Source organism: Oryctolagus cuniculus, chromosome 4 (assembly GCF_051225735.1).
Source record: "Oryctolagus cuniculus isolate XC-2025 breed Fujian yellow rabbit chromosome 4, ASM5122573v1, whole genome shotgun sequence".
NCBI classification, from domain to species: Eukaryota; Metazoa; Chordata; class Mammalia; order Lagomorpha; family Leporidae; genus Oryctolagus; species Oryctolagus cuniculus.
Window position 1 is genome coordinate 67,973,650 of NC_142870.1, and position 14,212 is coordinate 67,987,861.

At 44.8% G+C, this 14,212-nt stretch overlaps 1 protein-coding gene across 2 annotated transcripts in view; it reads left to right on the top strand.

Annotated features, from left to right (window-relative positions):
- The window catches only part of TMPRSS7 (transmembrane serine protease 7), a 46,870-nt gene extending 36,797 nt beyond the window's left edge, over nt 1–10,073 (top strand). For both annotated transcript variants that reach the window (XM_070072104.2, XM_070072105.2), the window contains 5 exons: nt 229–345; nt 1,729–1,900; nt 3,390–3,658; nt 5,188–5,324; nt 9,663–10,073. In XM_070072104.2, coding sequence (XP_069928205.2) covers nt 229–345; nt 1,729–1,900; nt 3,390–3,658; nt 5,188–5,324; nt 9,663–9,833 — 866 coding nt within the window. In that variant the 3' untranslated portion in view covers nt 9,834–10,073. The remainder of the gene's footprint in view (nt 1–228; nt 346–1,728; nt 1,901–3,389; nt 3,659–5,187; nt 5,325–9,662) is intronic.
- The last annotated feature ends 4,139 nt before the right edge of the window (nt 10,074–14,212 follow it).

The following is a 14,212-nucleotide window of genomic DNA, read 5'->3' on the forward strand; positions in this document are numbered from 1 at the left end:
ACCCACGGTGAAAGGAAGGAGAGACAATCACTTGGTTTTCATCAGATGTGCCACCGGGCTTGCTGTTCAATGGTTCAGCTCAGGTGATTGGACAGCTTGCTGTAGGGTTGCATCGTTTCTCTCTGCTGTTTATAGCAAATAGCAACCCCATGGATAAACTGTCCTTTGCAAATTCAATGTCATTCAATGTTGAGAAAAACTGTTTCGTTTCTCTTTGTTCATTTTTAGGCATTCCATGCAATAACAGAACGTTTAAGTGTGGCAACGATATTTGCTTTAGGAAACAGAATGCAAAATGTGATGGGACAGTGGACTGTCCAGATGGAAGTGATGAAGAAGGCTGTAGTGAGTGGCAGTTTACTCCTTCTGTTTCCTGTATTCCCGTCTTCAGTCTACCCATCTTCTATTTTTGATGTTCACTTATCTATTTAAAAGGCAGAGTGACAGAGAGAGGAAGAAGGGAAGAGCCCGAGAGCCTGAGAGAGGGGGGTGGGGAGTTTCATCTGCTGATTCACTCCCCAAATACTGACAACAGCCAGGGCTGGGCAGGCTGAAGCCAGGAGCTTGGGACTGCATGTAGATTTCCTATGTGGGTAGCAGGGGCTTAAGTACTTAAGCCATCATCTGCTGCCTCCTGAGCACATTAGCACGAAGTTGGATTGGAAGTAGTGTAGCTAGGACTTGACCCAGAGCCCTGATATGGTGGCTGATATGGAGGCTGAATCCTTGAATTCTCTGCGTGGTGGTACCCACTCCCCCTTCTAGTTACATTCCCTTCTGGGTACAATTGCTCTGGCAGAGTTTCCCACAGAGACAGGGAAGAACAGTAAGTGTTGTTAAACTGAATATGAAATTGTTTCTCAGAAATAAAAACTTTGGAGTTTTATTGTTTTCTTTCATGATAACAAACATTAATGCCCTAGATGTTTATAATGAGAACTTCTAGTTCCTAGTGATACTAACCAAGGGAGAAGTCCCTGCTGTTGCAGGCATTTGGGGAATGAACCAGCAGATGGGATCTCTCTTTTTCTTTCTCTCTTTGCCTCTTAAATAAATGAATAAAAGGTCTTAAATTAAAAACAAAAACTGGTGACAAACAGATACTAGAACTTAGTGGGTGACATTAATTATGCCCAATGTTATAAACAATATTGAGTGATGGTTCTTTTTTCAGCTAAGACCCAGTAGCTGTAATTTACCATATATTCTTATGGGTCATGTGGCTTCTAACTGGCCAAGTAGCAAGGTGTTGATAATATATCTTATCAGTACTGCTTATACTGGAAAATAACTGCTCTGAAGACTCATTTTTCTTAGTAGGTTTTAATTGGCTTTAGACTTATAAATGGTCTCCCAAACACTCTTTCTCAGATCAGCACAACTTCAAAGATCTACTCAATTCCACAACATACAGTTTCTCTTTTTCCCTCTCTGTAGCAATCTAACTCTGAGGGCTGTTCAGGGACACCTCTTCCCATGTGCCCTGTGCCCCTTCACATGCATTATCATATGGGGAGAGCCTGTGGCAGTGCAGGTTTCAGGTAGGAGGGAGTGGCCTGTAGGTGCTGATTTCAGACAGATCCACATACCCACAACCCTCTAGATAAGCAGGGAATTTCAAATCGCTTACCTGGTGAGTCGGTTCCCATCCCAGCACCCAGCCTGACTTAAGTTCAAGTTTTTCTTCCCAGTCTGCCTTTAAATCACGTGACCTTTCCTCTTCTAAAGGCTGCAGCAGGGGCTCTTCCTCCCTCCACCGCATCGTTGGGGGCACGGACACCCTGGAGGGAGGTTGGCCATGGCAAGTCAGCCTCCACTTTGTCGGATCTGCCTACTGTGGTGCCTCGGTCATCTCCAGGGAGTGGCTTCTCTCTGCAGCCCACTGTTTCCATGGAAACAGGTAGGACATCTCAATTCTTAGTCTCAGGTGGACTCTGTGACTGCAGATCATCTGTCTCTCCTCAAGCTGTAGGAGGAGGACTGTTGGAGATAGTCAATTCAGTTGTTCTGATTTAGTTTTTTTTTTTTTTTTTTTTTTTACACAAGTTCATACAAAAAAAAACTTTTTTTCCCCCTTTGATGGTACAGGGAGGGGGATTAGGTATTTTTGATAGAAAAAGAAAAGAACTTAAAGAAAACATTAAGAATGAATAGGTTTTTACTAGGCTGAGAAAACAAGATAAGGCTTAAAAATCAGAGGGATTGACCTATGGAACTGTGCGGAGTACATGAAGAAGAATAGGCCGTGGAAGTGGCTGGAACATGGGGATTCCTACTAGGATTAGGACCTGGGGAGGCCCATGAGGATTGGTACTGGAAGAACTCTGTGGTGCCAATTGTGGGACAGATGCTCTTCCAACTAGAATAGAAAATAAATAGAAAATAATCTCCCATAAAATTTATACATATCTGAAATCTACCGGATCTTAGATATGAAGCTAGTTTCATTCATTTCTCATTCTAAATTGTTTAAGTGGAGCATTTCAGAGAAGCTTTACAATTTGAGTATTTGCTTTTCCTGGAAGTTACTTGATTCATGCTTGTTACTGATCATTTGTCTTCTGTGAAACTTCCCCAAATAATATGCTAACCTTAATACTCCCGTGGGTCTCCAGTGCCATGCAGGAGATGTCAGCTAGTTAGGTCCCTCTGTGGGCTGTGTCTATTTTTTTTAGAAAGTTTCCTTTCTCTCCATGCCCACCTTTCACCCCATTGCTACCCTGGTGGAGATGACAGCCTCACATGGTAGTGACAAAGCCCCTCCGTGACTTGCTCAGGGCCAGTGGGGTCAAGATTAGAATTCTGGAAGGAGTGACATGGAATGAAGGAAGTTTGGTGCCTCTACATAGGTGATCATACTTGAGCAATTCGAACAATTGTCTGTAAGGCTTCTGGAAGTTTATAAAAAGGAATTGCATGAAATTCCTGTTTGTAATAGTTTGATTTCTAATCTTTTTTTTAGTATTCAAATTTGGTGGAAGTGTTCCTAGACTACCACCTTACTGGCTGTCTTTGTCTCAAATGCCATTGTCAGCATAGGAAGAAAGTAACAAATTAAGTCTAGTTACCAACATTCTTGATGTGTATCTGGTTCATGGAACACCAGTGGCAAGAAAATTTCCAAGCATCTCCTTTGGATGTTGTTGAGGAATGTTCTGGAACATAGCTATAACTTGCCAATCCTGTTACAGCTTACTTCATCTCTGGTTTTACAAGGAACCAAGAGAAGTTGTGCTTCTCGCTATGTTCCTTGGCAGAGCCCGTGGCTCAGATCAGGCCAGTGGAGGGCAGACCCTCCCCTTCTCAGCCCTCGTCTTTAGGATGCATGTTGACAAATCATACATTGCTCTGCAAGCTACTAACTTTGTGCTTCATTGCTTTTCTACCAGGCTGTCGGACCCCACGCCGTGGACCGCTCACCTTGGGATGTATGTGCAGGGGAATGCCAAGTTTGTGTCCCCGGTGAGAAGAATTGTGGTCCATGAATACTATAACAGCCAGACATTTGACTATGACATTGCTTTGCTGCAGCTCAGTGTCGCCTGGCCTGAGACGCTGAAGCAGCTCATTCAGCCAATATGCATTCCTCCTGCCGGTCAGAAAGTGCGCAGCGGGGAGAAGTGCTGGGTGACTGGCTGGGGGAGAAGGCATGAAGCAGGTGAGTGTGTGAATGAGCAGTCATGCACTTCCCCCACTGATGCTAGCAACGTGTGTGGTAGAGTGTTTGGGGTTCATAGAGAGGTTTGGTGCATATCGCCTCCTTTGATTCCCTGACCTTCCTGCATTGCTGGGCTGGAGGAGGGTGTTATTATCCCTGGTTTATGATGTTCTCCACTTGCTGTGAAAGAATCAGGGTCCACTTCAAAAGGGGGAAGAGGGATTTTGTGAGCAAAGCAAAACTGACTTGATAGTGTAGCCCTTTCCAGACTCTTAAGTGTTTATTAGGTCTTCCACTATAGAAGGGCAGTTCCCTTATTGTTAGATTCCCTTTTTATCCAAAGGAGTGGTTCATTTTCAGAAAGGACAGAAGGACACACACACACACACACACACACAGCCTGTTGTATCAACTTGATAGCTATGTGAACGATATATTCTGTACTACTGGCCAGGAAATGAGAATGAGGGCTTAAATCTATCCTTGGCACCCCAAACTGCAAATTCAGCTGATACACTAGTCTGGAACTGCTCTACCCAGAAACGATGGGATCATCTTTTTTGATCTGTGCAAACAGGCTTATCGTAGGGAAGTCCTTATACCCATCTGCCAAAGTTGTCCATGCTTCATGATTTATGGTTCATTCTGAGAATATGATGAGAGGGAGACTCCAAAGCTTTCTGAATGTCTTCCCCAAGATTAGAACCAATAATTTTCCCATGATCTCTCAATCATCTCCAATTCCATTGCAGTTCTTTCCGAGAGTTTAGGACAGAGGCAGTGTCTATACTATTTGATTCTTATCCTGCAGCCTCGTTGTTGACACTCTACAGAAGTTCACTGTGAGCAGCTTCTTGAAGCTCACTGCCCTCATTTAGTTATCACAGTGATAATGGCCACCACTAGTTTGGGCCTGCTGAGTTCTCAAGATCCCAAGAGAGGGCAGCTAACTGTGTGAACACTTGCAACCTTCCTAAGTTATTGTGCTCAGTGCTTTAATTACATTATCATATGTCACAACAGAAAAGAGTCTACCCAACCAACTTATCATAAATTTTCTTTATAAGCATGAGTGTATGTGTATATTTTTCTGTATCATCTTAGCCTAACAGGTTAAAAGTTAGTGAAAAGGACATAGCCAGACCATTACATTTATATGGTTCCTTGGAGACTTCCATATGTCAGTCATGCTGCTCCACTTAAGAAACTTTCCTGAACAGTAAATATTGGTACTAACTGTTATTGACTCCCAGTCCTACTGGAAGCATTAGGCACAGGGTGAAGAAGGATACTAAGGTGGCTCAGGTGATCAAGACAGACCTTGAGTCTGAATACTGCTGTGTGCCATTGAGCAAATCCTGTAGCCTCCTAAGCCTCCACTTCTTCATCAGTAAAATGGGGCTGATAGCAGAATTTCCCTCAAACAATTATTGTGAGGAGAAAAGGTGTTATAATGTGAGTTAATTGTTCAGATGGAGCCCTGAATGAGTCTAGTCATTGCCATTATCACACTTCAATGTGTTTTCCAGATAATAAAGGCCCCCCTGTTTTGCAGCAAGCAGAGGTGGAAATCATTGATCAAACCCTCTGTGTTTCCACCTATGGGATCATCACTTCACGGATGCTCTGTGCAGGTGTAATGTCAGGCAAGAGAGATGCCTGCAAAGTAAGTCATTTTACCTTCCCCTTGCCCAACAAGTTTTGTTATCTACTTAAGTGCCTTCCCATTTAATCTACAAACTAGGGCAGGTATTCCACTTAATTCACCTGCATTGCTTAGATATTAATTATAATCCAGTTGCCTAAGGTCAGGGAAAAGTGGTGAAAGAATTGGTTCTACAGAATGCAATTTTCTAGCAATCATCATTATATCATGATTTTCTTATAAGAAAAAAGTAAGAAAACAAAACCAAACAAAGGTACACACGTGCATACTGGATTTCAGAATTACTACCTATTTCCTCAACAGCAACCATTTAGATTCTGGAAATATTTAGTCACTCTGGAAAATAGGCTGGGGGAAAGGGAAGGCAAATGGGAATAGTGATTCATTTGTAGGCCCCTGGGAAGCCACTCTGACTGTGGTACATCTGGAGACCATGTTAGAGCAACATCTCATTAAGCCTGAGATTTCAGTCTCTGCAAGTATCATGACTTCGAGACTAAGGAGCACAGTGTGAGCTGTTCTCACATCCTTGTGCCATCTTAATCACAATGTCACAAAAACTCATCTTAGTCCAATAAGGACTTTGAGCTCCAGTTTTGGGGCAAGCACTGTGCCAGGTCCATGACACAAATTCTTTTATCCTCCATTTATAGAAGAGGAAACTGGGCCTAGAGGAGTACGTTACTCAAGATCATAGAGCTGGAAAGTGCAAATGTCTGAGCTAGGAGTTGAACCCTAGACTATTTAATGCTACAGCTAATGCACTTTGGGTGCTTCCTGAAACTGGTCAGTTACAGCCCTTTCCATCTGGCCACCAGGGTTTACACATTAGATTAGTATTAGTAGAGTTGGTGTGGCTATAATGAAAATGAAGCCCATTTTCCTAATAGAGTTTACCTGACCAGGTATAAAAGTGTGGAGGTGGGCTACCAGAGCCATCATGGAGTGCTTTCTTGTCGCTCCCCCTCTTCGTGGAGGAACGACACAGGACCCTGCGTTGTTCTTTCGTCTGCTCGGCCCTTCCCGGGTTTGCTGCTGGTTCTTCCCGGGTTGGCTACCGTCCCTTCCACCTCCGTGGAAGGGCGGTTCCCCCTAGCCACTTTCCCCACTTCCGCGGGGGAGCGGCACACCGCCGGCCGGCTCTCTCGGGTGCTGCACAGGTGTTCCTTCAGATAGATGTTCCCCATAGATGTTCCCGGTACATGCCGTCTCTCTCCTCCTTTATAGTCCTCCTCCGCCAATCCCAACTCGGCTGCCCACACGCCGAGTACGCTGCTCTCCAATCAGGAGCAAGTCCTACAGTTTATTGGTTGAACTGGAGGCAGCTGTGCGGAAGCTGTTTACTTCTCTCCCATCGCCATATTGTGGGAGAGCAGATGCATAGAATAAGTCTTAATTCCAGTAACTCAGTCTAGTCCGGTTTGCTCCCCACAGATCCCCCTTTCTTTTTATTTTTTGGCGTTGATACGCGCCTGTCTTCGGTGTCCCGCGGCACACACTCTGCTCTACTTGCTAGAGTTGCCACAGGCTCTTACAAGTCCTATCAATCAGGCAAACCGAATCCGGGTCCTCTCTTCGCCATGTTGTGAGGAGGTTTTTAGGCGCTGATGCGTGCCTGTGTTCGGTGCCCTGCAGCGCATGCTCTGGTCGAGCCTGCAGGGGCTTACAAGCCCTATCAGGCAAACCGAATCCAAGCCTTCTCATTGCCTTTTTGTGGGGAGGCCTTACTGATGTTAATTCATGCCTGTCTTCGGTGACCTGCGGCGCATAAGCTGCTAGCCGCTGCAGGTGCTCATCGTGCTCATTGCCTCACTTAATCAGGCAGACCAAATCCAAGCTTTCTCATTGCCATGTTGAGGGGAGGCCTTTCTATTTCTCTATTTCTCTATCTCCGGGCATTCCTATTTCTCCCATTTTACTTCTATCTTCCAGCATTCCTATTTCTCTCATCTTACTTCTAAACTTCTGTTTCTCTTATCCCCGCAGCTTCCCGCTGCCCGCCCCGAGGCTACTTCTCGGCGGCTTCCCGGCTCTGAGCCGCTTCAGCCCGCGCCTCTCTCATCTGCGAGGCTTCGCGGCTCTGCGCGGCTCGGCTTTGCGCGCACACTCCGCGGTCTCCGCGCTAGCCCCGCGTTCCCTATGTACTTGAGCCCCGCACGCTCTGTCTGCGCGCGGCAGCCTCCGCGAGTAACACAGCGTAGCTTACGTGTCCACCACTAGCATTCAATCTAAGTTCCCCGGGCTAGCCTGGCGAATTCAACCCAGCTCACGTTTCCGCCCCACGATCTGGCTTCCCGTCCTTTGCTCCCCGGGCTAATCAGACGGATCCCAATCTGGCTTACGTTTCAGCTTCTGATTTCAACTTTTCGCCCCCTATTCCCGGGCTAACTTGAGAATCCCAAAGTGGCTTTCGTGTCCGCCTTGGCCTGCCCCCCGCGGCTTCAATTTCCCTAACATTTTTCTCCACCCGGCATGTCTCCCCAAGCCCTCCTCCAACAATACTCCTCCCTCAGTTCTCCTGGCCTCTCCCCACAGTCTGCATCCGAGTCTGTTTGTTCTAGCTTTCACTTTCGCTTTCGACCTTAGAGATTTCTCCCAGCTTCCCCCCGTAGTCCGTATCCGAGTCTATGCCTAGGCTTTCAATAGCTCCTTCCGGCTCCTTTTTCGTCTGGCTTTTCCCTAGGCTGTTTGCTAGCCTCTCTCTCTGGTAATTTCCCACTTCTTCCCATTTCTTCCCTCCTAAGTTTGCTAATCCGTCCTAGGTTTCCTATCCGAGTCACGGCACCATTATGTCGCTCCCCCTCTTCGTGGAGGAACGACACAGGACCCTGCGTTGTTCTTTCGTCTGCTCGGCCCTTCCCGGGTTTGCTGCTGGTTCTTCCCGGGTTGGCTACCGTCCCTTCCACCTCCGTGGAAGGGCGGTTCCCCCTAGCCACTTTCCCCACTTCTGCGGGGGAGCGGCACACCGCCGGCCGGCTCTCTCGGGTGCTGCACAGGTGTTCCTTCAGATAGATGTTCCCCATAGATGTTCCCGGTACATGCCGTCTCTCTCCTCCTTTATAGTCCTCCTCCGCCAATCCCAACTCGGCTGCCCACACGCCGAGTACGCTGCTCTCCAATCAGGAGCAAGTCCTACAGTTTATTGGTTGAACTGGAGGCAGCTGTGCGGAAGCTGTTTACTTCTCTCCCATCGCCATATTGTGGGAGAGCAGATGCATAGAATAAGTCTTAATTCCAGTAACTCAGTCTAGTCCGGTTTGCTCCCCACACTTTCTTATTTTTGTCTTTAAGCAAATTACAACTTTATTTTCCCTCGGAGTCAGAAAATAAAATCCAGACATTGTAATTTAAAGAGTGAACTCATACTTAAGATTATTTGAGTCTTTGCCTTGTGAAACTGAGATAGCAGAAGGGTCTCTCAAGTGAGGATGATTTGTTTGTGCCAATTCTCTGCCAGAGGTCCCTAGGATTGCTTCACTCTCTCTCTGTAATTAAACTGAACCTCTTCTTTCTTTGGAACCATGAGTCAATAGTTGAAGTTGCATGGTCAAAGACAGAAGTCAATCTTCCAAAGTAATCATACTGTCTAAGGTTGTTGTCATGATTAAATGATCCCAAATAGTATTTAGCACATACCTAGCACTAAATGATTATTAGTCCTTATTATTTCTATTTGCACTGCTACTGACATTATTCTTTGTGTAGGGGGCATGTGAGAGTTGTTTTCTTCTGCATGAAGCTTCTATTGTTATGTTTAGCCTAAAGAATCAAATGTCTTAGAATGGATTGTGATTTTTGATTATAGGAAGGATAATTCTAAAATGACACCAGTAGTTTTACATTATTTCTTGATACTTCCAAACGACATAGTAATTAGCCAAGCAAAAACATGTTAGGGTGGAACTTCTTTTTTTTTTTTTTTTTTTTAACAGGCAGAGTGGACAGTGAGAGAGAGAGACAGAGAGAAAGGTCTTCCTTTGCCGTTGGTTCACCCTCCAATGGCTGCTGCGGCCAGCGCACCGCGCTGATCCAATGGTAGGAGCCAGGTACTTATCCTGGTCTCCCATGGGGTGCAGGGCCCAAGGACTTGGGCCATCCTCCACTGTACTTCCTGGCCACAGCAGAGAGCTGGCCTGGAAGAGGGGCAACCGGGACAGAATCCGGTGCCCTGACCGGGACTAGAACCTGGTGTGCTGGCGCCGCAAGGTGGAGGATTAACCTAGTGAGCCGAGGCGCCGGCCAGGGTGGAACTTTCAGCCATGGTCCATTAGACACATTCATGATGAACTTGATGATCATGGACAAATGCACTTGGTACACGCATGATCTTTCTTGTAGGGAGATTCCGGTGGACCTTTATCTTGCCGAAGAAAAAGTGATGGAAGATGGATTTTGACTGGCATTGTTAGCTGGGGATATGGATGTGGAAGACCAAATTTTCCTGGTGTTTACACAAGGGTGTCAAACTTTGTTTCCTGGATTCATAAATACGTCCCTTCTCTTTTGTAATTGTATCAGTTGGATTTTCAACTGTGATTTATGTGTTAGATCCCTTTAAAAGGATGCAATAATTACCAACAGAATGGGTCAACTAGAAATGTCAGGTTGTACACACTTGACATTTATTGAAAGACAGATGAGTATGTATTCTATACAAAATTTCCTCAAAGATATCGCTATATTCATTTCCACGCATCAGAAAGGCCATTATTCAGGGATGGAAAAAATCTAAATAAATCTCATGAACCAAGACCCTAAAATAAAATAAGAAATGAAAGAAATGTCCAGGTATCCTTTCTTTTGTTAATGTTCCAATTTGAGGTGCATATATTTATAAAGCTTTAGGCAAATTTAACTGATGGAAATGAAAAATTGAAAAAACCTGACCTTTGGCATTACCATACAATTAAAGGAACAAGCATGTCTCATTCACACATAGAAATAAAGCAAAACTCAGTTGTTGACAGACAAAGTCAACCTGTATTTTTGCTTTCTAATCCAATTTGTTCTGACCATGCCATACAGGACCTTCACACAGTAATGCTGCATACAAGGAAACCAATAAACAAACACAATTGATAGTAATGTTCATTAAAATAATAGAATGAAGCATTGTGGTAGTTGGATGGGAAGTATATACAAGAATATACAATTCAAGAAATGTTGGTAATGCTGATCAATATGAAAAGGCAAAGGATCTTTTGGATAATTCTCATGAATGAGAAAATTTTCAGAAATGTTCTGTGGCTTCAGTTCTTTTATAAAACCATAATGCCAAGACTTTTGTTTACTAATTTATTTTTGGGTAGGGTGACAGAAAGGGAGGGAGGGAGGGAGGGAGAGGGACAGAGAGAGAGAGAGAAAGAGAAAGAAAGAGAAAGAAAGAGAGAGAGAGAGAGAGAGAGAGAGAGAGAGAGAAAGTGATCTTCCATTTGTGGTTCATTCCCTAAATGCTGAATCCTCAAATGCTTGCAACAGCCACAGCTGGGACAGGGTTAAAGCAGGAGCCAAGAACTCCACCTGCATCTCTCAACTGAGTGGCAGGAACCCAAGTACTTGGGCCATCACCTGCGGTCTCCTAGGGTGTGTATTGGCAAGAAGCTGGATCAGAAGGTGGAGGTGGCACCTGACCTCAGGCACCCAATAATGGGATGTGGGCATCCCAATCAGTGGCTTACTCCACTGTGCCATAGCACCTGTCCCTAGACTTTCTTTTATTTTCAGGGCCTTAAAATACCTTGTATGGTTGTAAACCTATAATGAACTGTGAATATATTATAGCTCTTGATTTAGAGGGTTTTGTACCTGTTCTTAGAATATCTTTTCATTAACAGAGACCAGAATTAACCATATCACCAAACAGGCGAAAATAGTAGGAGGGAATATATTTGTTTTTGTGAGACAAAGTCAAAGGAGTAATCACAATCCTGCTATTAAGTAGGGTCTAGAACCTTGCATAGAACTTGCAAGATTTTTTGCAATAGCAAAAAAAGAGAGAACAAAATGTGTCATCTCTCAGATCAAATAAAAAGATTGAAATATGGACATGATTTTCCTGTTGTGTAATAATGAATATTTTCCTATTTGCAGAAGGTGTTTTGATTTGCAAAAAGACTTTCTGGGGCTGGAGTGACTGCATTGCAGTTTAATAGAATTTGTTTAATTCTATTAAATTAAGCTGCTGTTTGTGACTCCCACATCTCATTTCAGAGTGCCTGTTTGGGTCCCGATTACTCCACTTGTGAGCCAGATTCCTGTGCAGACGGCCTGGGAGGCAGCAGATGATAACTCATATGCTTGAGCCTCTGGCACTCATGTGTGAGATCCAGATGGAGCTCCTGGCTCCTGGCTTTGGCCTGGCCCAGGCCTGTCTGTTGCAGGCATTTGGGGAGTGAACAAGTGGATGGAAGATACGTCTCTCTCTCTCTCTCTCTCTCTCTCTCTCTCTCTCTCTGTGTGTTGCTCTTTCAAGTAAATGAAAGTACATAAACATTAAACATAAAAGACTGTTTCCCTAAGATTGGGGATGAATATGTTAACATGTTAATGATAACTCTGTGAAAGAGCACACTGAAGGTTTCAATGAACTGGGTACGGGATAGTGACATTCATAGGGCCTTAGTATCCTACTTAATTCAAAGGGAGGTGAGGACTTAACTACTGTCCACTGTATAGAAGAGCAAACTAAGCCAATGGCTCTTACAACCTAGGTTCATTTTGTCTGGAATGGCTATGACCTATACACCAGGTGAAAGGTGAATTCTACTTTTAACAAGATGGTCATTTCCAAGGCATAGACTGGCTATTCACAAAATACACAAAACCCTTTGCATACATTTTTATAATCTCCCTTAGGAACGGAAGAAGGCTAGCATGATCTATCAGATTCATCAGAGGGAGGTGTTCAAAGCACACAAAAACACTACCCCTGTAAGTCCTTGTTGGCACTAATGTGTGTGTACCATGCCCTTCAGCAGTGCTGGGGTGGGGAAAAGTTGAAGAAATACTGACCTAACTGCCATGGTTATCTCACACCAAGATGCTTTGAGAATCTGAACGATGTGGGAACATTGACTTCATTTTTGTCAAGGTGTGAATTGGGGCAAATTCCAAGACTGGTTTTGTGAGCAGAGCACAGTGGCCTTCCTCCAGACACCAGAACAGGAGGCTGTCATGTGTGGCATTACTGGGGAGAATTTGTGGGGCCTGGTGCTTTCCTGCATGGGGCCTTGAGAACTGCAAAACGAAACGTCAGGAGCCAACCATTGCTCAACTCTTTTGTGCTTCATTAGCTGGAGCAGCGGACCTGATTGTTGAGGTTTAGAGTAGTACTGCTTCTCATCTGACAACACACAGATACAAATCGTTGTGTTTGCAAGAAGCACAGATCTATTTGAAGGTAATGAGATGCTTTAGGGCACTGGCGATGGCACTTTGATGATGCTACTTTTGTTTATTTATGTGATAAGCATATGGGCAATTATTTGCTCCTAACAGAGCTGAAGAAAGAAGAGTGAGTACTGTGATAAGAAAAGCAAAATTGCTCAGCAAATCTTGACAACAAATGTGCTTTAATTTTCAAATGTTATTTTTTAAAGATTTATTTATTTATTTGAAAGGCAGAGAGTTATAGAGAGGCAGAGGCAGAGAGAGAGAGGTAGGTCTTCCATCCGCTGGTTCACTCCCCAGATGGCTGCAACAGCCAAAGCTGTGCCGATCTGAAGCTAGGAGCCAGGAGCTTCTTCCGGGTCTCCCACATGGGTGCAGGGCACACTTGGGCCATCTTCTACTGCTCTCTGAGGCCATAGCAGAAAGCTGGATCAGAAGAGGAGCAGCCAGGACTTGAACCAGTGCCCACAGTGCCAGCCCCCCAAATGTTATTTTAATTTGACTTTTTGAGCCACCTGAAATAGCTGTCCATAATAATTTAAATTATATTAAAGAGAACTATTTGTGAATTAACAGTATACTTTAAAAAGCTACCCCAAGGGCTGGAGCTGTGGCATGCTGGTTAAAGCTGCCACCAGCTGTGCTGGAATTCCACATGGGCTCCTGTTTGAGTCCTGGCTGCTCCACTTCAATCCAGTTCCCTGCTAATGCGCCTGGGAGAGCAGCAGAAGATGGTTAAAGTCCTTGGGCCCCTGCTACCCACATGGGAGACCCAAAAGCAGCCCCTGGATCCTGGCTTCAGCTTGGCCCAGCCCTGGCCATTGTGGCCATCGAGGGAGTGAAACCGGCAGATGGAAGATCTTGCTCTCTTTCTGTCTCTCCTCCCTGTAACTCTGACTTTCAAATAAATAAATAAATAAATACATATTAAAAAAAAGTTACTCCTGGGGATGGCACTGTGGCGTAGCAGGTAAAGCCGCCGCCTGCAGTGCCGGCATCCCATATGGGTGACGGTTCGAGTCCTGGCTGCTCCACTTCCGATCCAGCTCTCTGGTATGGCCTGAGAAAGCAGTAGAAGATGGCCCAAGTTCTTGGGCCCCTGCACCCACATGGGAGATCTGGAAGTTCCAGGCTCCTGGCTTTGGATTGGTGCAGCTCCAGCCATTGTGGCCAATTGTGGAATGAACCAGTGGATGGAAGACCCCTCCTCCCCTGTAACTCTGACTTTCAAATAAATAAATAAATCTTTTAAAAAATTTACTCCTAGAGAAATAATTCTTGGAAAATTGCAAAAAGTATATTTAGGTAGAGTTTAGTTCCTCACTCACAAATGCTTAGCTCTAAGAATTCTTTGCTCTAAACCTGGTTGAACTTCTAGGGGGAAAATATTTCTAACTCATTCTGAATCCTACGTTTGGAGTCAAGCTGATGAGATGTAAAAAGTCCTCAAGCAGGCATCAGGGCACTCCTAGGCATTCTAGGCCAGCTGTCTGGAGATT